The sequence below is a fragment of the Lithobates pipiens genome, unplaced genomic scaffold (genome assembly GCF_037356315.1).
Source record: "Lithobates pipiens isolate NorthernLeopardFrog02 unplaced genomic scaffold, aLitPip1_a1.2 Scaffold_56, whole genome shotgun sequence".
Classification (NCBI taxonomy): Eukaryota; Metazoa; Chordata; class Amphibia; order Anura; family Ranidae; genus Lithobates; species Lithobates pipiens.
This window is the reverse complement of record NW_027507878.1, coordinates 95,983-122,608: the sequence shown is the minus strand read 5'-3', so window position 1 is coordinate 122,608 and position 26,626 is coordinate 95,983. Positions and strand designations below refer to the sequence as shown.

Genomic DNA, 26,626 nt, shown 5'->3' with positions numbered 1-26,626 from the left:
TTCATTCCAGTTTTTACTTTTCACTGAATTGATCACAAAATTACTCTTTCAAGGAAAAAAAAAACGAAAATGTTTTACATTTATTTTCTACGTAATTTATTATAATAAATATTACAATACATTATACTGTACGATGTGATATTATAGTATATAAATATGATCTATAAAAATTTCACAATTCATCATTATTATTATTATTAGATTTTTAAGTACTCATTTTTCATTTCATTAAATTTTTAATTTCTAAACTGAAAAAGTTTGGGGGCCTCCTTGTTAAAGGGTTGATCCCCCCCCCCCCAAATTGATATGGCCGAGAATGCAGCAGGAGGAGTAAGTAAATATCCATCACTAATTATCAGTTTTGGGGCGAGCCAACCTTTAGCAGTTTTTGTTTTTTTTTGCACAGCAACCTTTGCACATCATTCGGATTTGATGCAGTCAGGGATGGTGCAAGGATTTTTGACACCCTAGGCAAAATTTAAATTTAGCGCCCTATTAGTCCCACTCCTGACACCACCCCTTTGCCCTCTGCCAATGTGGCAGAAAGCTCTGCTATACAGGAAGCATCGGCTCGGCTTCCTCTAGCGCTGGCTCCAGTGCTGTGCAGCACCTCTAATTACACTACCGGTCGGACTGAGTTAGATGCTGTAGCCTGCAGAGCATGCAAACGTGGAGGGAAACCAGCCGCCGGTCGCCCCTAGGCAGCAGTGCGCCCTAGGCGGCTGCCTAGTTTGCCTAGTGGTAGCACCAGCCCTGGATGCAGTTGTCAGTGACAATATGCCGATACATCCCATCTGCCCAGGACCATACATTTCATGAAGCATGATTGGCCAGAGCTGAGCACTGCTGGGTTCACACTCTGCAGAGGACACCGGGGAATAGAATTTCCTACTCACAATACTACAAGGGTGGACTAACAACTCATGAGGCCTCCCCGGGCAATAGGAGATTATGGGGCCCCCGGGCAATAGGAGATTATGGGGCCCCCAGGCAATCCGAGATTATGGGGCCACACACTATACACACGCACACAGTATACAATCACATAGTATACACAGACATGTTTCTATTGGCTGAGAAGGTAATGGAGAGGTGGGGCAGCTATAATCTCAGGATTTTTAGACCAAAAGGATGATGGTAAGGGACATTTCAGAGACAGATTTTTACATATTGTCCCTGGTTTTACTGAGGCTGGCAACCCCGATGGGGCCCCCTTGTGGCTCGGGGGCCCTCGGGCAGTGCCCGAGTGGCCCAATGGTCAGTCAGCCCCTGTAATACTAACAACATTTATTGAGGTGGGAGAGGCGCAAAATCACAAAGGGGAAGGGGAATCTATAGATTGACTGTTGTATAAGCAGACATTAGGAGATTATGGGGCCCCGAGCAATAGGAGATTATGGGGCCCCGGGCAATAGGAGATTATGGGGCCCCCAGGCTATCCGAGATTATGGGGCCACACAGTATACACACGCACACAGTATACAATCACATAGTATACACAGACATGTTTCTATTGGCTGAGAAGGAACTGGAGAGGTGGGGCAGCTATAATCTCAGGATTTTTAGACCAAAAGGATGATGGTAAGGGACAATTCAGAGACAGATTTTTACATATTGTCCCTGGTTTTACTGAGGCTGGTAACCCTGATGGGGCCCCCTTGTGGCTCAGGGCCCTCGGGCAGTGCCCGAGTGGCCCAATGGTCAGTCCGCCCCTGCAATACTAACAACATTTATTGAGGTGGGAGAGGCGCAAAATCACAAAGGGGGAAGGGGAATCTATAGAAAGAGCTTGTTGTTTTGACTGTTGTATAAGCAGACATAGGGGAGATAGCCAAGGCCCTCAGCTGTTAAAGTGGACCAGTCTGCATGAATAGTTCCTTACATTTTGCAAAGCACTGGTACAGAATACATTTTTCAGAAAAGCTCCAGTATTAAAAAGCCATCTATGAGCTCCAGTCCAGGTAACTAACCTGGGCTGGATGAAGACCCTGGATGGTGGCTGAACAAAGATGGTGCCTAACATGACAACACATATCTGAGGACAGGTCCACTTTAGCTTGAAAAATATATCTGATAACAGGTCCACTTTCATGGGATCTTGTACAAGCGTATGTTTACAAGGCTAAGCTTTCTACTTTTTTTTTGGGTCATTTTATGGCTCTTTGCTATCATTCCTGCTGCTGCCATTTTAATTGTTGGCGGCGGGTGGTGTGGTCAGCTTAGAGATAATCACACATTTATTGTCCAGCATGTGCCTTGGCAGTCTCCGGTCCATGTACTCTCCGTTATGCTCCAGAGCGCACAGAAACTTTTGCTTCTCTTCAGCCTTCTCTTTCATTGCTTCGTCTGTTATTAGAATATTCTCCACGTCCGACAGCATTTCGTACGCACGCCGACTGTCCTCCAAACACACACAGGTACACTTCGCTGCGTAAAAAAGTATGATGACCAAAAGGGTAATGGCCAACATTCCAGAGGTCTGCAGATGAGACAAAAAAAGACCAGAAAAGGTTAAAGATCTGCTCTGTATTCGGACCAAAAATTCTGTACAGTACTGGGTTATATGGCTGCGTGTCACTGCTCCGCCTCCTGTCTTCTCCCTGGACAAATAGTAAACAGCAGCGCACTGACGGTACCCACCGCTAGCTTTCTGCTACCCATGATCCCACCACGACTGTTCCATCTTTGGCTTACAGAGCTGATATTTCCATTGATTCCAACTTAAAGTCATTGGCTGAAATAACAAAGGATTTGAGGAGGAGTCCCTTTTCCTAAAACAGTAGATTCTAGTGGCAGAGTTAGGAAAAGTGTAAAGCTTGGAGTACCGCTCAAGCTGGAGAGGAAATTCTTCCCCTTGATCCTAGGAGACAGGGTGCCGACATTTCGCTGCATACATCCGAAAAAACACATACGATGGAGTTGGATGGACGCCAATCTCACAGACAACCCATGTGAGATGAAAATAGGAAATGGCCTTGCTCCCGACATATTTCACCCCACCAACCTGGGCTTAGACTGATGGATGGGATGAAATGCGTCAGTGGAGTGGTATGGGGAGAAGTGTAGGCTGAGGCTGTTCCTTAAAGCGGGAGTCCGCCGGGACTCCGCGTTTTTTTTTTTTTTTTTAAAAGCCAGCAGCTACAAATACTGCAGCTGCTGACTTTTAAAATAGTGACACTTACCTGTCCAGCGCGCCCGCGATGTCGGCACCCGAAGCCGATCTCTCGATCGTCTCACGGGTGCTGCCGCCGCCATCTTAAGTATGGGAATCAGGAAGTGGAGCCTTTTGGCTTCATTTCCTGGTTCCCTACTGCGCACGTGCGAGTCGCGCTGCGCAATAAGGATGGTCCCCGCTGCCTCTGGGATCTTTGTGTTTCCCAGCAGGCAGCGGGGGACTTTCGGAAAGGGGCGTAATCTACGCCCCTTTCCGCAGAGAGCTATCCCGGAAGTGGGTGCAGATACCTGTACTGTACAGGTACCTGCACCCCCCTCCCCCCTGAAAGGTGCCAATTGTGGCGCTGGAGGGGGGGAGGATTCCAAGGAGCGGAAGGTCCACTTTAGGTGGACCTCCGCTTTAACTTCTTCTCACATGGGCTGGCTGGGAAAGCGGTGTCCATCCCACACCAGAATAAGGAATGTTATTCTTTGGTACATAGTATAGTAAGGGACAAGAAAGTCCTTCAATGGCAAGGGTCAACAGCCAAAATAGAACATAGGCATGGATCATATTTCCACTTATTGTCATAAACATTTTTAATATCACAGCCAGGAGAAGGTAATTCAGAAATGTGCAACAGCCTAACATTGCGCTGTCCAAAGTCAATTAGGAGTCTACATAAGAACTTTAGCAATACAGTGTTGGAAAGGCCACATTTTTGATTTGTGTGTAATTGCCATACAGTGGGGATCATTAGAACCTATGTGTTCCAACTGGACACACTTGATCAGGGATTGTCAACCAGGGTTCCTCCAGAGGTTGGTTCCAGATACAGGACAGGTAGGAGCCTCCCTAGTCATTGTCAACCAGGGTTCCATGAAATCCTAGGGTTCCTTCAGAGGTTGTTGTGTAAGGAATGTAAGGAACATTCTTCCCACTGACACCAATGATCTTTTTAGCTATCTGTAAGGTGATAGTTCTTCCAATCACCACCAATGTAAGCAACATTCTTCTCACTGATCACCAATGTAAGGAACATTCTTCCCACTGATCACCAATGTAAGGAACATTCTTCTCACTGATCACCAATGTAAGGAACATTCTTCTCACTGATCACCAATGTAAGGAACATTCTTCTCACTGATCACCAATGTAAGGAACATTCTTCTCACTGATCACCAATGTAAGGAACATTCTTCCCACTGATCACCAATGTAAGGAACATTCTTCTCACTGATCACCAATGTAAGGAACATTCTTCTCACTGATCACCAATGTAAGGAACATTCTTCTCACTGATCACCAATGTAAGGAACATTCTTCTCACTGATCACCAATGTAAGGAACATTCTTCTCACTGATCACCAATGTAAGGAACATTCTTCTCACTGATCACCAATGTAAGGAACATTCTTCTCACCGATCACCAATGTAAGGAACATTCTTCTCACTGATCACCAATGTAAGGAACATTCTTCTCACTGATCACCAATGTAAGGAACATTCTTCTCACTGATCACCAATGTAAGGAACATTCTTCCCACTGATCACCAATGTAAGGAACATTCTTCTCACTGATCACCAATGTAAGGAACATTCTTCTCACTGATCACCAATGTAAGGAACATTCTTCTCACTGATCACCAATGTAAGGAACATTCTTCTCACTGATCACCAATGTAAGGAACGTTCTTCCCACTGATCACCAATGTAAGGAACATTCTTCTCACTGATCACCAATGTAAGGAACATTCTTCCCATTGACTACCAATGTAAGGAACATTCTTCCCACTGATCACCAATGTAAGGAACATTCTTCTCACTGATCACCAATGTAAGGAACATTCTTCTCACTGATCACCAATGTAAGGAACATTCTTCTCACTGATCACCAATGTAAGGAACATTCTTCTCACTGATCACCAATGTAAGGAACATTCTTCTCACTGATCACCAATGTAAGGAACATTCTTCCCACTGATCACCAATGTAAGGAACATTCTTCTCACTGATCTCCAATGTAAGGAACATTCTTCTCACTGATCACCAATGTAAGGAACATTCTTCCCACTGATCACCAATGTAAGGAACATTCTTCTCACTGATCTCCAATGTAAGGAACATTCTTCTCACTGATCACCAATGTAAGGAACATTCTTCCCACTGATCACCAATGTAAGGAACATTCTTCCCACTGATCACCAATGTAAGGAACATTCTTCTCACTGATCACCAATGTAAGGAACATTCTTCCCACTGATCACCAATGTAAGGAACATTCTTCTCACTGATCACCAATGTAAGGAACATTCTTCCCACTGATCACCAATGTAAGGAACATTCTTCTCACTGATCACCAATGTAAGGAACATTCTTCTCACTGATCACCAATGTAAGGAACATTCTTCCCACTGATCACCAATGTAAGGAACATTCTTCTCACTGATCACCAATGTAAGGAACATTCTTCTCACTGATCACCAATGTAAGGAACATTCTTCTCACTGATCACCAATGTAAGGAACATTCTTCTCACTGATCACCAATGTAAGGAACGTTCTTCTCACTGATCACCAATGTAAGGAACATTCTTCTCACTGATCACCAATGTAAGGAACATTCTTCCCACTGATCACCAATGTAAGGAACATTCTTCTCACTGATCTCCAATGTAAGGAGAATTATTCTCAATGATCACCAATGTAAGGAACATTCTTCTCACTGATCACCAATGTAAGGAACATTCTTCCCACTGATCACCAATGTAAGGAACATTCTTCCCACTGATCACCAATGTAAGGAACATTCTTCTCACTGATCACCAATGTAAGGAACATTCTTCTCACTGATCACCAATGTAAGGAACATTCTTCCCACTGATCACCAATGTAAGGAACATTCTTCCCACCGATCACCAATGTAAGGAACATTCTTCTCACTGATCACCAATGTAAGGAACATTCTTCTCACTGATCACCAATGTAAGGAACATTCTTCCCACCGATCACCAATGTAAGGAACATTCTTCTCACTGATCACCAATGTAAGGAACATTCTTCTCACTGATCATCAATGTAAGGAACATTCTTCCCACTGATCACCAATGTAAGGAACATTCTTCCCACTGATCACCAATGTAAGGAACATTCTTCTCACTGATCACCAATGTAAGGAACATTCTTCTCACTGATCACCAATGTAAGGAACATTCTTCCCACTGATCACCAATGTAAGGAACATTCTTCTCACTGATCACCAATGTAAGGGACATTCTTCTCACTGATCACCAATGTAAGGGACATTCTTCTCACTGATCACCAATGTAAGGAACATTCTTCTCACTGATCACCAATGTAAGGAACATTCTTCTCACTGATCATCAATGTAAGGAACATTCTTCTCACTGATCACCAATGTAAGGAACATTCTTCCCACTGATCACCAATGTAAGGGACATTCTTCTCACTGATCACCAATGTAAGGAACATTCTTCTCACTGATCACCAATGTAAGGAACATTCTTCTCATTGATCACCAATGTAAGGAACATTCTTCTCACTGATCACCAATGTAAGGAACATTCTTCTCATTGATCACCAATGTAAGGAACGTTCTTCTCACTGATCACCAATGTAAGGAACATTCTTCTCACTGATCTCCAATGTAAGGAACGTTCTTCCCACTGATCACCAATGTAAGGAACATTCTTCTCACTGATCACCAATGTAAGGAACATTCTTCCCACTGATCACCAATGTAAGGAACATTCTTCTCACTGATCACCAATGTAAGGAACATTCTTCCCACTGATCACCAATGTAAGGAACATTCTTCCCACTGATCACCAATGTAAGGAACATTCTTCCCACTGATCACCAATGTAAGGAACATTCTTCTCACTGATCACCAATGTAAGGAACATTCTTCCCAATTTTTCTTTATTAAAAGTCTTGCAATCATTAAGCATAAAATCACAATATATAAATATACATAAATATATACATATTTACATAAATTAAAATAAATATAGCAAAACTGCTCTCAAACCAAAAAAAAATACTTTACAGCAATAACATAAATCCTATTACGACTCACACCATTACACCAGACATCAAACTTGTGAGGTTAAGAAACAATCCCGCACCCATTATGCATGCAGCCCTTCTTCAAAAAGAAGATACTAACCAACAAAAGCTAAGGGAGTGAAAGAACCAGAAAAAGAAAAGAGCTCCTCACCCAGAGATGGGCAGTTCACCAAAGGCAGGTCTGATATTCCTCCACGCCCTTATCCAGACTGCCCGAGGCTCCCTGCCCTTCTCAAGACCCCGAATTTTCCCAACCTCACCCAGAATATCGTGCACCACCACCTCAACAGAGAGGACTTTCTTCCGCAGGGTAATCTGGCACCGTGCATTCCATGTGAAGTAACGGACAACTATACTAACTAAAAACAGTGTATCCAAATCAAAATCCCAGTGAGTCGGGAATGCCCCATACACCCACTCCGCATAACTCATGCGATAGAAAAAGGGGATGCCTAGAGCCCTCCCCACCCTTTTATACACCTCTATGTTAAAGGGACACTGGAGCAAAAAGTGGTCCATAGACTCCACTTTACCAACACACTCCGCTCTAGGACAATCCCGATCATCCACAGGGCGATGCTTCAAGTTCCCTCTCACATAGAGCCTTCCATGGAAGGCGAGCCAGGCTTGATCCCTAAACTTCAAGGGAATTCGTTCTAAATTGATTAAACGCAACCCCTCCCTCATTACAGAGCCTGGGCAATCCCTTAAGGCCAGTGACACACTGAAAGCAGAGCCCAAAATCCTCTTCTCCAGAAGCTTCCTGGGGAGGGACTTGATATCCTCCACTGTCACTTGCCACTGCCTAAGTATTTTCAGACACGGGGCAACATAAGCCGGGAGCTTGCCATGTCGGACTCTCAGACTTTTCACTGGCCCGCCATCTTCCCAGCATCGCAGAAAAGGCCTAAAACAAGATTGAAAAATACCCACCCATCCCGGCGGGTTCTCTGCTAGCATGTTACCAAGATTGTACTTTAAGAACAGCAGAGAAAAGAAAACTATTGGGTTGACCATTCCTAGGCCACCCTCCCGCCTAGACAGGTAAGTTACATTGCGTTTGATCAGGTTCAGCCTACTTCCCCATAACAGTTGGAAAAAGCAGCTGTACACCCTTGCATAGAGAGATACTGGCAAGATACAGACGAAGCTGACATATAAAAAAATTGGGACCAGGTACGTTTTGATCAAGTCAACCCTCTCCCTCAATGAAAGCCTCCACTTCTTCCAGCTTGCTACTTTGGCATTGGCACACACCAACCTGCTTTCCCAATTTCGATGACCATAGTCACCAGGACCAAATTTGATGCCCAACACTTTAATTTCCTGCTGGGGCTCTGGGAAGGCATCCGGAAGTTCGAAGCTTTCACCTTCCTCACCCATCCAGAAAACTTCACTCTTTTCATGGTTGACTTTAGAACCAGAAGCCTCCGTGTACTGCTCTATCATAGAGACCACCTCCTGCGCCTCCTCCGTTCCAGAGACAATAACAGACACATCATCGGCATAGGCCACGACCTTCAAAGGTGGCACACCAGCAATGCCCAAAGGCACCCCGCACAAAGATCCACACTCTAGCCTTCTTATGAAGGGGTCGATTGCGAATACATATAACAGGGGGCTCAGAGGACATCCCTGGCGCACACCAGAGCCAACCTCAAAAGGCCGTCCAACCCAACCATTAACCAGTGGGAAGCTCTCAGCCCCTTTATATAATGTCTTCAGCCAATCTATAAACCTCCCCTGCAGGCCGTATCTACCAAGTAGCAAATACAGGTACTCGTGATTGACTCTATCAAAAGCCTTCGCCTGATCCAATGCCAGCAAGTACTTTCTCCATCCAGCAGCCCTGCATCGCTCCAAAGCCTCCCGGAGAGCTAAAACCGCTGAAAAGGTACTTCTACCTTGGACCGAGCAGTGCTGATGACTGGACAACAAATCGCCTGCCACTGACGACAAGCGCCAAAAAAGAATCTTCGCCAAGATCTTTCTATCAACATTGAGAAGACTGATGGGGCGCCAGTTCTCAATCATTGAGGGGTCTTTACCTTTTGACAGAAGAATCACAGCGGATTGCCTCATGGAGGGAGGGAGCGAACCCTCTTCTAGACAGCTGTTATAAACCTCCGCTAAAAAGGGAGCCAGAATGGACTTAAAACACTTGTAGAATTCAGCTGTCAACCCATCTGGCCCAGGCGATTTTTTGGTAGCCAGCTTCTCTATAGCATGAACTACCTCATCCACTGAAATTGGTTCTGTCAAATCCATCAAAGGCAATGTACCATTTCCCAATCCTGGAGTAGAATCCAGAAAGCTTTCCATCTTGTCCCGACAAAGGTCCTTTCTTCCCAGAAGGTCTGCATAATATGATCTGAAGATCTCCAGGATCCCTGATCTGGACTTCACCAGGGAACCCGTACTATCCCTCAGGCCTATGACCGTCTTAACTGCTATGCCTTGCTTACAGTTCTGGTAAGGATCAGGCGAGTGATATTTTCCATAATCCCTCTCCAGAACCAAGGAGGCATGCCGGTCGTATTGACACTTTCTAAGAAGAAACTTCACCTCAGAGATCTCCCCTGGATCTCCTCTATACGAGACAAGACGATCAAGCTTCCTCCGCAAATGCTGGTAGGCAATGTACATACCAAGCTGCTTCTTCTTACTTATGGCCTTGAAAAGTCCAATCGCCCTTTGTTTCACAAGTTCCCACCACTCTGACTTAGTGCTGCAAAAGTCCAGAATAGAAACCTGTGCCTGGAAAAAATACTCAAAGGATTGTCTTACCTCTACGTCTTCCAGGAGAGCCGAATTCAGTTTCCAGGTACCCCTTCCCCTGGGTGGAGTGTCCGAGGCATTCAGAGTCACAGACAGCATACAGTGGTCAGAGAACTCCACCGCCCTCAACTCAGGAGCCGAGAAAGCAGAGTTCTCCTTTAAAAAAAACCTATCTATCCTACTCTGACTATTCCCTCTCTGAAATGTGAATCCCGTGCTGCCAGGGCAGTGCTTAATATGCACATCTACCAGGCCTGCTTGTCTCACCATATCTCTAAGAAAAACGCTATCATACGCCAGCCTGTCTATGGAGCCTCTCCTGTCTTCAGGCCTAATTATGGTGTTAAAATCACCTCCAAAGACAACCTGCTGGGATGTAAAAAGGAAGGGCTTGATCTCTGTGAGGAGGCATTTCCTGCCCCATCTTGACTGCGGTCCATAGATATTAATCAGACGCAAGTCCTGCCCCCTAACAGAGACGTCCAAGACCATGCATCTCCCAATCTCTACCTCAATTACCCGCCGGCACGTTACCATATCGGTTTTAAAAAGGACCGCAACTCCGCTGCAGGGCTCTGCCGCAAGAGACCAAAAGGAGGGACCGCATCTCCACTCCCTTTTTGCTAGATGGACATCGGCCAAAGTATTGAGCCAGGTCTCTTGCAAAAATAAAATCTCGGCATCAAACTCGCTGAGCAAAAATAAGGCAATATCACGAGCTCTTGCAGATTTCATGCTGGCGACATTAATGGTCGCCACCTTTATCGGAGTGGGAACTGCCATCAGGGTGATTGGGGTAGTCGTTTCTTAACCTTTGCCACACTCTCATCACCAGAAACAGCTCTCTTCAAACTATGTGACTCCCCCTCATCCATGGATGATAAAGAAAAAGATAAATCAGACATCCCATCACCTGACAAAACTGAAAAAGGGTTACCAGGAGGAACCCCTCCTGGGTCCGACTCTGAGGAAGAAATAACTACTTTATTTGTCTTCCTCTTCTTCTTTTTCTTCCTCCTAAACGTCTCCCACCCCTCATCATCCGAATCCCCCCCAACAGAGGGTGAGACATGGGATATGGACACCCTTCCATCAGCCCCACCCCCATCCAGCACCCCCACATTCCCCTGACCACGTTTGCGCTGCCGAGGGACAGGGACTGGAGGCTGAGAAGGAAGATCCGCTAAACCTGCCCCCCCAGCAGCTTCCGCTAGTCTGGAGGATCTACGCACAGCAGAACCAGGGACCACCACATGGGGGACAGACTCAGGGACCACCACATGGGGGACAGACTTAGGGACCACATCACTAGAGGGAACAGAATCTGAAACAGATGGAACAGACACAGGAGGGACAGACTCAGGGACCACATTACCAGGGGAAACAAAATCCAAAGCGACAGATGGAACAGACACAGGAGGGACAACAACAGTTTCAGCGGCCCCATCCTCCTTATCCAGCCTCTGCAGCTCAGCCTCCAATCCTGGCAGGTTATGTAAAGCCTCCGGGCACTGGCTATAAGGATGACCGAGCTTTTGGCACAAATTGCACCGAATTTCGGTACAATCCTTTGCCAAATGGCCCAGATCCTGACATAGCGAACATTTCTTACGGGTGCAGGTAGAGGCAAAATGACCTTTCTCACCACATTTATTGCACACTTTGGGCTGACCCTGGTAGAATATAGTCAGCCGATCTCTCCCCAGAAAGGCTGAACAGGGAAGGTGTTGAACTACATTGCCCAGCACCCCCAGTTTTAGTGACACTGTCCAGGCCCCTGTCCATATCCCATGTTCATCCAGGACCTTCCGCAGTGGAGTGAGGACCTCACCATATCGGCGTAGCCATACTATCAAATCAGCCTCTGGTATGGATTCGTTACGCACCAGGATGGTCACCGATTTTATCAGAGGCTGCCTGGAAATCACCTTTGGCACCAAACCACTCCACTGCGGAAGGCCCTGGCACCTCCTATGTCGCTCCCAAAATAAATCCAACCCCTCAGGCTTTACAAAGGATAAATCAAATTCATAACTCCCCACTGGGCAAATCAAAGCAAAAATATCCGTAACTTTAAACCCCATTTCTAAAACCAACTCAGCCACCCTCCCCCTCACTGGTGGGGTCCCCTCCCCCTCCCACTTCAACTGAACCACATTTCTCCTCCTGTACCCACCACCAAACCCCGCCAAATTGTGACCACCAATATTTACAACATTCCCCCCACCCTCCTTGGTGCGACTCCCCAAAACTGACGCATAACTCCCCATATTCCTCCCAGCAGAAGAGACATTTGTGTGTTTTAAACTGTCTGAGACATCTCTAGCAGATGTCGATTGTACAGATTTGATCTGCACAATCGATGAGTCTTTCCTCTGAGCAGAGAGAGAAACGTCATTTTTATTTTTCCCAGCAGTATTAACCCCTTCACCATCACCATCACCACCCACCACATTCATTGTTTTATCATGACTGTCATTGTTAATACTTGCTGGTATATTCACATGTCCTGCGGTCTTCCCAGCAGTGTCAGTTCCCACTGCTGTGCTGGTGGAATCTTCAGCTGGCCTGTTCTCTTCCATCAGGACAGGACTTTCTGCAGAGGACAGTGCAGGCTGGACTGACACATCCATGGCTTCCATTGCACATGGTGCAGTATTCTGATCCCCTCCCCCACCAGCATCAATCAGCTCTGCTGGAACACAGAGAGGCTCAGGTGAAGCAATCACATTGCAGGTGTCAGACACAGTGTGTGAAACAGCAAACTTGATAGAGGGACTACAGGTCTCAGCACATGCAGGTGCAGCAACATCCATGTTCAGGGGATTTGGTGCAGGTTCATCCTCATTCCCTGGCTGATTCTTCTGCACATCCACAGGGACCTCTGATGGGTCATCACAAACGGTAAACTTGTCTCCTCTCAGGGGGGATTCCATCCGCTGGATGAAGGTCAGGGTGGCATTTTCACTCTCAACCCCCTGGCTGGTTGCCGCCGGCGATTCCAAGGCCTTACATGGGGGGAGAGGAGCAGAGGCAGATGGACCCGGGTCATCCATATGCTGAGGCTGATCCACTGAACACGCTGAGGACTGGCTGGCAAATCTTCTCTCATTTTCAAATTTTTCTTTAAATGCTCCACTTTTTTCTTTTAGTTTTTCCAACAATAAAGTTTGCTGCTTTACTTTTTCCTCCAATTCCTGTAGCTCAGGCTTCATGGCGGTGCGATTCTTACTCCAGGCCTGGAAATATTTGGCTTTGAAGTTTTTAAGCTCCCCTCTTAAAACTTTCAGCTTCTCCTCCGCTCTCCCAATCGCCCTAAAGCGATTGACAACCTTCTGTCTGAAAACGCTGGCATCCATACCAGGGCCCGGACCCACAGACAGATCCTCCACCTCCTCCTCACTGGGCCCCGTGTCATCAGGGGGATCCATCTCAGGGCCTCCCCCAGGATCAGGCATTATTCCTGGGCCAAGCTAGCAGGCAAGGCCCAGGCTTGAAAAATGGGTGGTTCTCACAGAGAGCTCTTTGGGTGTGTCCTCCTCCTCCTTCCCACTGATCACCAATGTAAGGAACATTCTTCTCACTGATCACCAATGTAAGGAACATTCTTCTCACTGATCACCAATGTAAGGAACATTCTTCTCACTGATCACCAATGTAAGGAACATTCTTCTCACTGATCACCAATGTAAGGAACATTCTTCCCACTGATCACCAATGTAAGGAACATTCTTCTCACTGATCACCAATGTAAGGAACATTCTTCCCACTGATCACCAATGTAAGGAACATTCTTCTCACTGATCACCAATGTAAGGAACATTCTTCCCACTGATCACCAATGTAAGGAACATTCTTCCCACTGATCACCAATGTAAGGAACATTCTTCTCACTGATCACCAATGTAAGGAACATTCTTCCCACTGATCACCAATGTAAGGAACATTCTTCTCACTGATCACCAATGTAAGGAACATTCTTCTCACTGATCACCAATGTAAGGAACATTCTTCTCACTGATCACCAATGTAAGGAACATTCTTCTCACTGATCACCAATGTAAGGAACATTCTTCTCACTGATCACCAATGTAAGGAACATTCTTCTCACTGATCCCCAATGTAAGGAACATTCTTCCCACCGATCACCAATGTAAGGAACATTCTTCTCACTGATCACCAATGTAAGGAACATTCTTCCCACTGATCACCAATGTAAGGAACATTCTTCTCACTGATCACCAATGTAAGGAACATTCTTCTCATTGATCACCAATGTAAGGAACATTCTTCCCACTGATCCCCAATGTAAGGAACATTCTTCCCACTGATCACCAATGTAAGGAACATTCTTCTCATTGATCACCAATGTAAGGGACATTCTTCTCACTGATCACCAATGTAAGGGACATTCTTCTCACTGATCACCAATGTAAGGAACATTCTTCCCACTGATCACCAATGTAAGGAACATTCTTCTCACTGATCACCAATGTAAGGAACATTCTTCTCATTGATCACCAATGTAAGGAACATTCTTCTCACTGATCACCAATGTAAGGAACATTCTTCTCACTGATCACCAATGTAAGGAACATTCTTCTCACTGATCACCAATGTAAGGAACATTCTTCTCACTAATCACCAATGTAAGGAACATTCTTCTCACTGATCACCAATGTAAGGAACATTCTTCTCACTGATCACCAATGTAAGGAACATTCTTCTCACTGATCACCAATGTAAGGAACATTCTTCTCACTGATCACCAATGTAAGGAACATTCTTCTCACTGATCACCAATGTAAGGAACATTCTTCTCACTGATCACCAATGTAAGGGACATTCTTCTCACTGATCACCAATGTAAGGAACATTCTTCCCACTGATCACCAATGTAAGGAACATTCTTCTCACTGATCACCAATGTAAGGAACATTCTTCTCACTGACCATCACACTAATGTATCATGAGTTGTAGATAAAGTAACTTTTAGCAGGGCTAGAAAGTTATTTCAAGGGTTCATCTGTGTTGGAAAGGTTGGAAAAGGCTGCTCTAGATTATGCGACTGCCTGCCAATTAGCACAGTTGGAGGTGAGACGTATCACCTAGTCTGAGACAAATGAGTGTACTTCAATATTCAAAAAAATTGGAAAAAAGGTAAAAACTCCCATCGTGTGCAGCATACATTTAACCTTCAGTAAAAGTTTGGTGGCATAAAGTTGGTTGAACTGGAAGGACAGGCGTCTTTTTTTTTTCCAACGAGATTAACTATGTAACTATAAAGACAGGTTATTTGTTAACGTTATGATAAAACATGGAATCATTATTAAGAGTTGGACCCATTTATGGTACTACCCTGTTTCCCCTAAAATAAGACCTAGCGTGATTGTCAGTGATAGCTGCAATAAAAGCCCTACCCCCCAAATAAGCCCTAGTTAAAGTCCTTGTAGGTCTTCTTTTCAGGGTAGGGCTTATTTTTGAGGAAACAGAGTAGGGCTTATTTGGGTGGTAGGGCTTATATTGCAGCCAACACCGACAATCACGCTAGGTCTTATTTTAGGGGAAACAGGGTATTGGTTCTTGTAGGCAAATACTATCGGAGTTTGGACGCAATAGCGACAGCCAAGACCATCACTCTTACTTTCAGGTCCATAACTCCTAAGTGGGCGTAGTTATGAAGTTTTACAGACTATTATCAAAGTCTTGCCTGTGCTAATAAGGTAATCTGCATGTTAAAATTAAATGATGGAGTAATATGACGGAAGAGCATACACAATATTATTATGACTAATTATATTATTACATGATTATAGATGTGTCTATTCGCTCTTAAGAAAGATCTGCAAATTGCGTAACCATCTCACAATCAAAACAATGCAATTTGCAAGATATAAAGTGTGTTGGATTTCATGGTAGAAACACTTTTGCCAAAACTTTGTGAGGTCGATAGGAAATGTATGTGAACGCTTTATAATGTATACAGCTGTGGTGCTGTGAGGGGAAATAATATTCAACGCTACTTATGTTTTATTGTCATTTTTGACATTTATGTATTTTTGTTATTTATGTCATTTATTGTCATTTTTGTACAATGTTATGGTTTTGTACGGTATGTAATTAAAAATCACGTTTTAACAAGATAATTTTTCTGGTTGAGGGTGTGACACCTTTAAAAGTCCTGATTGGTGCGACTGACACAATAGTCTTTACTACTCATGCGGTGCCCAAATAAGAATAGGTAAAGGGACGCTATCATTAACGTTTTTTTTTTTTTGTTTATGTTTTTTTTTTTTTGCTTAAACTTGAAGGTGTGATCTAAAGGATTTTGATGTTCTATATGTTTTATATATACTTTTCTGGCGTTTCTTGAGCAGCATATGGCGTATTTCTTGAGTGGTAATATGGTGGGGGGGGGGGGGGATTTGTGCTAGAAGGGAATTAATTTTTTTTGGGGGGGATTTGTGCTAGAAGGAGTAATTTGATTGCAAGGATTTGTTGTACTAGGAAGGGGGATTTGGGGGGTTAGCGCTATAAAAGATGATATGGTAAAGGGGGGAGGGAATTTGTGCTAAGAGGGGAATTTTTTTGGAGGGGGGGTTTGTGCTAGTAGGGGTGATTAGGGGGTATTTGTGTTAGGAGGGGAAATTTGAGGGCAAGGATTTGTGCTAGAAAAGGGGATTTGGAGCAGGGGTAGAGGATTTGTGCTCAGAGGGGAAACTTGGGAGGGGGGATGGGTTTGCGCTAGCAGGGGGGATTGGGGGGGGGGGGAAGAATTAGTGTTGGGAGTGGGATTTGGATTTGGGGATGGAGGATTTGTGCTAGGGGGGGGGATTGGGTGGAGAATTTGTGCTGGGAGAGGAATTTGGAGTGGGGGGGGGGAGAGTTTGTGCTTAGAGGGGAAGTTGGGGTGAAATTTGTGCTAGGAGGAGAAATATGAAGGCAAGGATTTTTGCTAATAAGGGGGATTCGGATTCGGGGATGGAGGATTTGTGCTTGGAGGGGAAATTTGGAGGGGAGGATTTGTGCTAGGAGGGGGGGTTGGGGGGTGAATTTGAGCTGGGAGGGGAATTTGGAGTGGGGGGTGAAGTTTGTGACTGAAGGGGAAGTTTAAAGGGTAGGGGATTTGAGATAGGAGGAGTGATTGTTTTTGAGGGGCGAGATTTGTGCTAGGAGGAAAAATTTGCAGGCGAGTATTTGTGCTAATAAGGGGGCTTTGGAGTAGGGGTAGAGGATTTGTGCTTGGAGGGGAAATTTGGAGGGAAGGATTTGTGCTAGGAGTGGGTTGGGGGAGAATTTGTGCTGGGAGATTAATTTGGAGTGGGGGGGGGAGGGTTTGTGCTTGGAGGGGAAGTTTAAGGGGTGGAGGATTTGAGCTAGGAGGAGTGATTGTTTTTGCAGGTGAGATTTGTGCTAGGAGGAGAAATCTGAAGGCGAGGATTTGTGCTAAAAAGGGGGTTTTGGAGTAGGGGTAGAGGATTTGTGCTTGGAGGGGAGGATTTGTGCTAGGAGGGAAGATTGGGGGGAGAATTTGTGCTGGGAGAGGAATTTGGAGTGGGGGGGGGTTGTGCTTGGAGGGGAAGTTTAAGGGGGTAGGGGATTTGAGCTAGGATGAGTGATTGTTTCTGATGTGCGGGATTTGTGCTAGGAGGAGAAATTTGAAGGCGAGTATTTGTGCTAGGAAGGGGGCTTTGGAGTAAGGGGTAGAGGATTTGAGCTAGGAGGGGTGATTTGTGATATCAGGAGAAATCTGTGGGCAAGGATTTGTGCTAGGAAGGAGGATTTGGAGTAGGGGTAGACGATTGGTGCTCGGAGGGGAAATTTGGAAGGGGGGGAGGATTTGTGCTATGACGGGTGATTGGTGGGGGGGGAGAATTTTGTGCTGGAAGGGGGATTTGGAATTGGGGGGGGGGGGGGATTTGTGCTTAGAGGAGAAATTTGAGGGGTAGAGGACTTGAGTTAGGAGGGTGTTTTTTGGGTCGAGGGGGATTTGGGGAGAGAGAGGATATGGGATGGGGGTCAAAGGTTTGTGGTGCAGATTATTGCTTAAATTTATTGTGGGGGGGGAGGGGTGGAATTTTTGTCGGCACATAACGGTCATACATCCTGCAGGGGGCGCAGTTTGGTATGTTTGCCCCTGGCTCTAGATGATTTTGTCTTGGCACTGGGTACAACACATCAAGTGGCCCTCACTCTTTGGGTTTTAAGCTTTCTTCATCGGGTTTTAGGTATGAATTACATTTTCTGGTGCATTGAATGAAGCCCTTACCTGAAATATGAATAAGTAGTAGTCATGGTCCAGTTTATAGTGGGAGGCGGCATAGACGAAGCAGGACATGTAGCGACCATCTGCGAGCGCTATCAGGAGCCAAATCATTGGAGCTTTTCCGAGCTCCAGGAAAACGTAGAAAGAAGCCCAACTGCCAGACCAACACGGGCAACATTCCTTCTTCTTGTTGAAGCCAGGGAAATAGTATAATCCCAGGTAGATGAAGATGATGGCGGGACACAGGTAGAACGAGAGGCTGTAGAAGCATACAAGGACTGGGCTGTAACTACCGTCCGCTGGACATTTAAAGTTGGAGTCTAGAATAGCTTGTATCCCAATAAGAGAGAAGGTCAGTAAGAACGTAGTCACAAATTTGGAACCGAAAGAGACGTAAGATCCGAACGCGTCAGCGATGCCCATTTTGCTCCGGTGGTTAGTTTGCCAATTACCGACTTGGAAAGTTGCCGCTGTCGTAGATTTTACCGAGGGAGCGCCGGGTCTCTCTGTAAGTCTGAAGACTAGAAATGGAGTCCTCGACCAGAAGAGAAGTATGGAGAAGTCCTTGTCTGAGGTTCAGAAGGTCCGGTCCCTCTATATAAAGGAGATCAAGCTGGAATCCGAAAGGCCTCCTTTTTTTTTTTTTTCAGTGTTTGAGCGTTGTGCCAATTAAGCTCATTTGCCAACTGGAAGAACTGGATAGACCTGCCACAAGAATGTGCGATGTACAACGGCACCACAAATTTTCTTGGAATCAGAAAAATCTCACACTGCTAGTATGGATATAAATCATTTTTGATACAGGGTCATGACCTCCGGGCTGGAGGAGGAAGTGACACGCAAACCCTATCCGCATCAATGGGGGGCACCAGGAATTCAGTGAAGCAAACAGAGGGAATTACTAATGCTTGCAATCCGCTCTTTGAGTAACTGTTATTTGGGTTGCTTTGGGTCATATGAATGAATGAATGAAATACTTGTATAGCGCACAATGCGAACTGAATCGCCTCTAGGCGCTGATCATCTGCTAGAAGAGGAATTTTTTAGAAAGGGAAAAGAGGGCTAACAGGGGACTGGAGGGTAACCAACCCCCGGGATTTTTATAACGGTACCATATATATAAACACAATAATTAAAATCAATAAAGTTTTATTAAATGTACAAAATACATGTTTGAATAGGGAAAACAAATTTCTCCATATACATATAGTGTAATGAATATAGATATACAAACACTGGTGCAGATACTACAAGGTTCCACAGATTACCACATTTGTATACTATTGAGCCTGCATTGTTTCTTTGCTACATGTTTCGCTCTTCTGAGCTTCCTCAGGACATTGCAGCAAACAGCGATATACAGAAAAAACCCTTGAGATTTATGAGTTTGTTTATCATTTGTCACTACTGTAGGTAATTGTTATTGGTAAGTGAAGGAACTCACACCAAACAAATGGAGTGTAATGAGGACACCATTGGGGATCCCTGGTGTCTCCCTAGAGTCTGGAAAAGCTTTCTCCTGGACTTTTCCCGACTCTAGGGAGATACCAGGGACCCCCAATTTGTTTGGTGTGAGTTCCTTCACTTACCAATAACAATTACCTACAGTAGTGACAAATGATAAACAAACTCATAAATCTCAAGGGTTTTTTCTGTATATCGCTGTTTGCTGCAATGTCCTGAGGAAGCTCAGAAGAGCGAAACATGTAGCAAAGAAACAATGCAGGCTCAATAGTATACAAATGTGGTAATCTGTGGAACCTTGTAGTATCTGCACCAGTGTTTGTATATCTATATTCATTACACTATATGTATATGGAGAAATTTGTTTTCCCTATTCAAACATGTATTTTGTACATTTAATAAAACTTTATTGATTTTAATTATTGTGTTTATATATATGGTACCGTTATAAAAATCCCGGGGGTTGGTTACCCTCCAGTCCCCTGTTAGCCCTCTTTTCCCTTTCTAAAACATTTTCAATTGGGATGTGGTACCTTTGTTATTTATTCATGTCATTGACCAATAGCCTTCTCTATATATATCTTTTGTCTGCTGGAAGAGGAAGGTCTTGAGTTTTTTCCTAAAAGCCAGGTGATTTTCTTCCAGGCGGATGTTGATTGGTAGAGCATTCCATAGCCGAGGCCCTTGGACAGCGAATCTCCGATCACCCTTGGATTTATACCGGGCTTTGGGCACGAGGAGGAGGTTTTTGTTGGCTGATCGAAGACTGCGGTTTGGTGTGTAATGATTTATTTTCTCCATTAGGTATTGCGGAGCTTCTCTATGCACGCATTTGTGAGTGAGGCAAAGGGTCTTGAACGTGATCCGATTTTTTAGGGTTAGCCAATGTAAGCTCCTCAGTGAAGGAGAGATGGATTCCCAGGGTTTTTTTCCTGTTATCAGCCTTGCCGCCGTGTTTTGGATCAGTTGTAATCGGGCAAGTTGATATTGTGGTAATCCTATGTAAAGCGAGTTTGCGTAGTCCAGTCGTGAATTAATGATTGTTCCAACTACCACTGCTTTGTCATTCTTTGGGATAAAAGGGATGAGTCTGCGAAGCATGCGCAGCAGATGGTGAGATCGACTGACTACAGATCCTATTTGCGCATCCATTGACATTTGTGCGTCTAAAATAACCCCGAGACTCTTGGCCTTGGTCTTTCTGCCCAAAGACGGTTGGTGGAGACCAGGAAGTTTTGGTTACGGGATTATGATTTGGGTGTAAAATAAGAAGCTCTATAACTAAGTGGAAGCGATTGAAGGGTCTTTTTTGTTGTTGGGAACACAATGCTTGTACATGTTAATCCCTCCTTCAAGTTTCTTCTCCTGCCCCTTCAACCGCAGACTTTTTCTTCATCGGTGGGTCAGTCCATTCAGAAATGTTCACAGTGTTTGCTACGTTCCGGACTGGTAAACCCCCTGAGAGCTTCTTCTCTTTGGTGACTCCATTGGTAAGATCTCTGAGCTGGGTTCCCAGGTCTGCTCACCTGCTGTGTCCATTATTAGTGGCTCCCACCAGTCCTGTGCTGGGTTTATAGGTCTGTATACCTGCTTTGTCCATTATGAGGGGCATCCATGTTCCTGCAGCTGAGTTTCTGGGTCTGAACGAAGCTGTGGCCTTTATGAGTGGTTCCCACTATGCTTGAGTTGAGTTCTTGGGTCCACACACCTGCTAAGCCCATTATGAGGGACTCCCACCATCCCTGTGCTGGGTTCCTGGGTAGGTAGACCTGCTGTGCCCATTATGCAGGCCTCCCACTATCCCAGAGTTTGGTTCTTGGGTCTGTACACTTTCTGAGCCCATTATGCAGGGTTCCCACCATCCCTGCACTGAGGTCCCAGGTCTATACAGCCTCTGTGTCCAATATGAGGGGTTCCCACCATCCCTGCACTGAGGTCCCAGGTCTATACAGCCTCTGTGTCCAATATGAGGGGTTCCCACCTTCCCTGCACTGAGGTCCCAGGTCTGTACAGCTTCTGTGTCCAATATGAGGGGTTCCCACCTTCCCTGCACTGAGGTCCCAGGTCTGTACACTTGCTGTGCCCATTATGAGGGGTTCCCACCTTCCCTGCACTGAGGTCCCAGGTCTGTACACTTGCTGTGCCCATTATGAGGGGTTCCCACCATCCCTGCACTGAGGTCCCAGGTCTGTACACTTGCTGTGCCCATTATGAGGGGTTCCCACAATCCCTGTGCTGAGTTCCTGGGTTTGTACACCCACTGTGCCCATTATTAGGGGTTCTCACCACCCTTGTGCTGAATTCCCAGGTCTTTACACCTGCTGTGCCCATTATGAGGGGTTCCCACTAGGGTTGTCCCAATACCAATACTAGTATCAGTATCGGTGCTTATACTGAGCATTTGCCCGAGTTCTTGCAACCCCTCTGTGCTCCTCCAGTCCCCCTCCATGCTCTCGGTCCCCCTCTGTGCTCCTCCAGTCCCCCTCCATGCTCTCGGTCCCCCTCTGTGCTCCTTGGTTCCCCTCTGTTCTTACGGGCTCCTTCCTTTTCCCAATGTACACTGACTGTCGATTCATAACTGAGCATTTTGTAAGCTGGGTTTACGATGCTTCGGTTTATGAATGGAGAGGAGCCTCTGTCTCCTCTCCATTCATCTTCAGTGCAGCTGAGGCTGCAGAAAAAGGGACTGGGGGATCTCTGTCCTCATTCCCTTTCCCTGTCTCATAAGGGAGGTTCAGGGGTCTGTTAAGACCCCTAATATCTCACCAAAGCCACCCCCCAACAGGGCTAATAAAAAAATTAAAAAAAATAAAAAAGAATTATAATAAATAAATATTGAAAAGGTTAAATTGTAAAAATAATAAAAAATAAAATAAAAAAACACAATGACACTGTGCACCCCCTCCACAAAAAAGAAAAAGAAAGTATTGTAAAAACAAATGTAAAAAATCATTTAAAAAAAATTGTAAAAAAAAAAAAAAAAAACTACTGACACAGTCCACGCATCACCAGTGCTGCATATTAGTGCCACTGTCACATGACAATAAAAAAAGTATCTTTAATCGGCATCGGCGAGTACTTGAAAAAGTGATATCAGTTCAACCCTAGTTCTTACCATCCCTGTGCTGAGTTCCCGGGTCTGTACACCTGCTGTGCCCATTATGAGGGGTTCCCACCATCCCTGTGCTGAGTTCCCTGGTGTGTATACCCGCTGTGCCCATTATGAGGGGTTCCCACCATCCCTGTGCTGAGTTCCCGGGTCTGTACACCCGCTGTGCCCATTATGAGGGGTTTCCACCATCCCTGTGCTGAGTTCCTGGGTCTGTACGCCTGCTGTGCCCATTACGAGGGGTTCCCACCAACCCTGTGCTGAGTTCCTGGGTCTGTACGCCCGTTGTGCCCATTATGAGGGGTTCCCACCATCCCTGTGCTGAGTTCCCAGGTCTGTACACCCGCTGTGCCCATTATGAGGGGTTCCCACCATCCCTGTGCTGAGTTCCCAGGTCTGTACACCTACTGTGCCCATTATGAGGGGTTCCCACCATCCCTGTGCTGAGTTCCCCGGTCTGTACACCCGCTGTGCCCATTATGAGGGGTTCCAATCATCTCTGTGCTGAGTTCCCGGGTCTGTACACCCGCTGTGCCCATTATGAGGGGTTCCCACCATCCCTGTGCTGAGTTCCCAGGTCTGTACACCCGCTGTGCCCATTATGAGGGGTTCCCACCATCCCTGTGCTGAGTTCCCGGGTCTGTACACCCGCTGTGCCCATTATGAGGGGTTCCCACCATCCCTGTGCTGAGTTCCCGGGTCTGTACACCCGCTGTGCCCATTATGAGGGGTTCCCACCATCCCTGTGCTGAGTTCCTGGGTCTGTACACCCGCTGTGCCCATTACGAGGGGTTCCCACCATCCCTGTGCTGAGTTCCTGGGTCTGTACACCCGCTGTGCCCATTATGAGGAGTTCCCACCATCCCTGTGCTGAGTACCCGGGTCTGTACACCTGCTGTGCCAATTATGAAGGGTTATCCCCATACCCACTGGATGTTTATTAAAAAAATGTTATTGTGAAGAATAAGCTATTAGGTGTTTGGGACCATGGAATGGGTGGGAGAGTCCAAGAGTAGGAAAACAGCTGGGCGGTAGATATGGGAAATGGTATGGTTATTTATTTATACAATGTATGCATGCTTAGATCATAAACCCTCTACAGAGCAAGAGTACAGCAAACGTATCCTCCGTCCACCACATTATATTAATATTTGGCTTTTTCAGACAATATTCTCAATTCGCAAAATCTAATTATTTCATAATTACACGGCTTTCCTGACTGATGACAAGAGGCCAAAAGCACGAGAGCGAGCGAGGGTTACCGGTAATTTATGTTGCGCAGTGTATCACAATCATAGATAATGTATAGTTAAGAGTGGCAATTAATTAATTCCAACACAGGAAGATTTAGGATCTGTTCGGTTGTCTGCAGAATGACGTATAATGACTTCACATGGCCAGAGAGACATCACACCCATAATAGAGCAAAATACTCGGATCGTGGAATTTTCTGTACATAGTAATCAGCGAATATTTACTATTCTACATATCCAATCGATGAACTATATCCTCGTGTGTGTGGCTTATCCCTCTACTATATCATTTTATACATCATCTCTTACATTACTTTAAAACTATTTGCACATAATAGAAGTCATGCGTACCGGTCTGTAACTTTCCAGCTGTAGTATTTTTCCGTTCGTAAAGCTATTTATTGCAACCATAAGATCGTGGATTAGAGATTTAACCACCTGCCCACCAGGCCATAGATGGGTTTTTTTTGCAAAAAAATTACTTAGAACCCCCAAACAATATATATATATATATATATATATATATATATATATATATATATATATATATATATATATATATATATATTTAGGTCCTAGAGAATTAAATTGTGGTCATTGCAATTTTTATGTTGCATGGTATTTGCGCAGCGTTTTTTCAAACTCGATTTTTCAGAAAAAAAAAAAGGCACTTTAATGAATTTAAAAAAAAAAACACACCTTATATAACCCAGTGTTTTTATAAAATACGAAAGATGATGTTCCGGAGAGTAAATAGATACCTGACATGTCATGCTTTAAAATTGCGTACAGTATCGTTCACGCCGATACCTCGTTTACACCATTTACATATGTGAGCGCGACCTACGTTTGCATTCACCACTGTGCGCGAGCACAGGACGACAGGGGCACATTAGGAAAATGTTTTCATTTATTTTATTCCATTATCTTATTTTTACACTGTCCCTTAAATGTATTTATTTATTTATTTTTTATCACTTTTATTGCTTTCACAAGTAATGTAAAGTTCCCTTGAAAAAGCAATACAGCATTATTATTATTATTATTATTATACAGGATTTATATAGCTCCATCAGTTTGCGGCAGCGCTTTACAACATGAGGGCAGACATCATGACAGGTCCTCTTTAGGGAGAGATCTGGTGTCTATAAGACCCCAAATCTCTCCTCTACCTTTAAAAGCAAAAGATTAAAAAAAAAGTTTTTTTTGATCTTTTAAAAAAATAAATAAAAAAAAGCCTTGTTTACATGCCAGAGGAACCGGAAGTGACGCCATCTTGTCCTCCAAGGCCATAGAGATGAGTGGATGTCATCTTGCTGTCACTCATCTCTATGCTAATCCACTGCCAGCTACAGATGGGACCTGCGCCAGTAACCACTGGGAAGCGGCGCTTCTAAAAATGATCCAATGGCAGATTCCTCACTTGGACCACTTTAAACGCGTAGAGAAACGTCGGCTGAAAAAAAAAGCAATACCGGGGTAATGACATATTGGTGCAGCCATACGGTGACCCCCGGTATTCCACTTTTTCCGACCAGGACGTCATTTGTCTATGGCCCAGTCGGCAAGTAGTCAAGTCATCCATTTCAATATTTTAAAATTTTAATTCAATATTCAATATTTTATCCTAAATCAACTACTGAAATACACAATGAGGTGTGGTAGCCTCAAAAAAAAGGTTGTTGTTTTTTTGTTCGTTTTGTTTTTTTCATTTTTGTCACTTTAAATAATAGAAAACCATCAGCCATGTACCGTTCTTGTAGAAGAGATTATAAGAAAAGAAAATAAACACAGCAGCAAATCAAAACAAGTAAAATAAGATAAAAATAAGTCTAAAGGAAAACTCCACTCTTGTTGAAAAAAATGAATACAATGTATTCAGTTGCTATACAAGCCATTCTGTTATTAGATGAAATAAAAATAAAAATAAAAAATTGGTTACATTTTCATCTGCAGCCACTGTAATTGTCTAAAAACTGTCAAAATATCCAATGCAATATTTCCCATCTGTATGTGGAATGCTCCCAGGATTATGTCTACCTGCTGTGTGATTAATCGTTGATTTTCTCAAGGTATGCACCAATAAGTCACATTTTAGGCATCCCCTGCACTAGGAATGGTATTTTTGATGAAATACTCCCTAAGGCTCAGAAGGACTATTATTATTATTATAGTGAATTATTGTAATAAGCGCTTCCACTATGACAGGTAACCAATCATTGGGGATGCATTGCACACGGCGCTCACCTTCCCGTGAACCCGATCTGATGAATATAAATTGATGTAACAAATTCTCCTGACAGGTAAATAACCATTGTGGATACATTGTATGCCGCACATTATTCAGCTTCCCAACAATGTATAATTTCTTACTGGTGAGCGCAGATGTCTCTCAATCGTTTTGGTCTGTAAGTTACTTCTGTTAATTAGAGTATAATTTTTGAGCGTGCAGCAATATAATATACAGTATAACAATAATACAATTTATATATAATATAAAATAAGTAGGGATGA

At 44.5% G+C, this 26,626-nt stretch overlaps 1 protein-coding gene across 1 annotated transcript; it reads right to left on the bottom strand.

The window, feature by feature from the left end:
• Window positions 1–222: 222 nt before the first annotated feature.
• On the bottom strand, window positions 223–19,020 carry LOC143958061 (uncharacterized). Its single transcript, XM_077467516.1, has 2 exons — window positions 18,290–19,020; window positions 223–2,479 (listed from the first exon to the last, which is right to left on the bottom strand). The coding sequence occupies exons 1-2, from the start codon at window positions 18,707–18,709 to the stop codon at window positions 2,189–2,191; spliced, it is 711 nt and encodes a 236-aa protein (XP_077323642.1). The 5' UTR covers window positions 18,710–19,020; the 3' UTR covers window positions 223–2,188.
• Window positions 19,021–26,626: the final 7,606 nt, after the last annotated feature.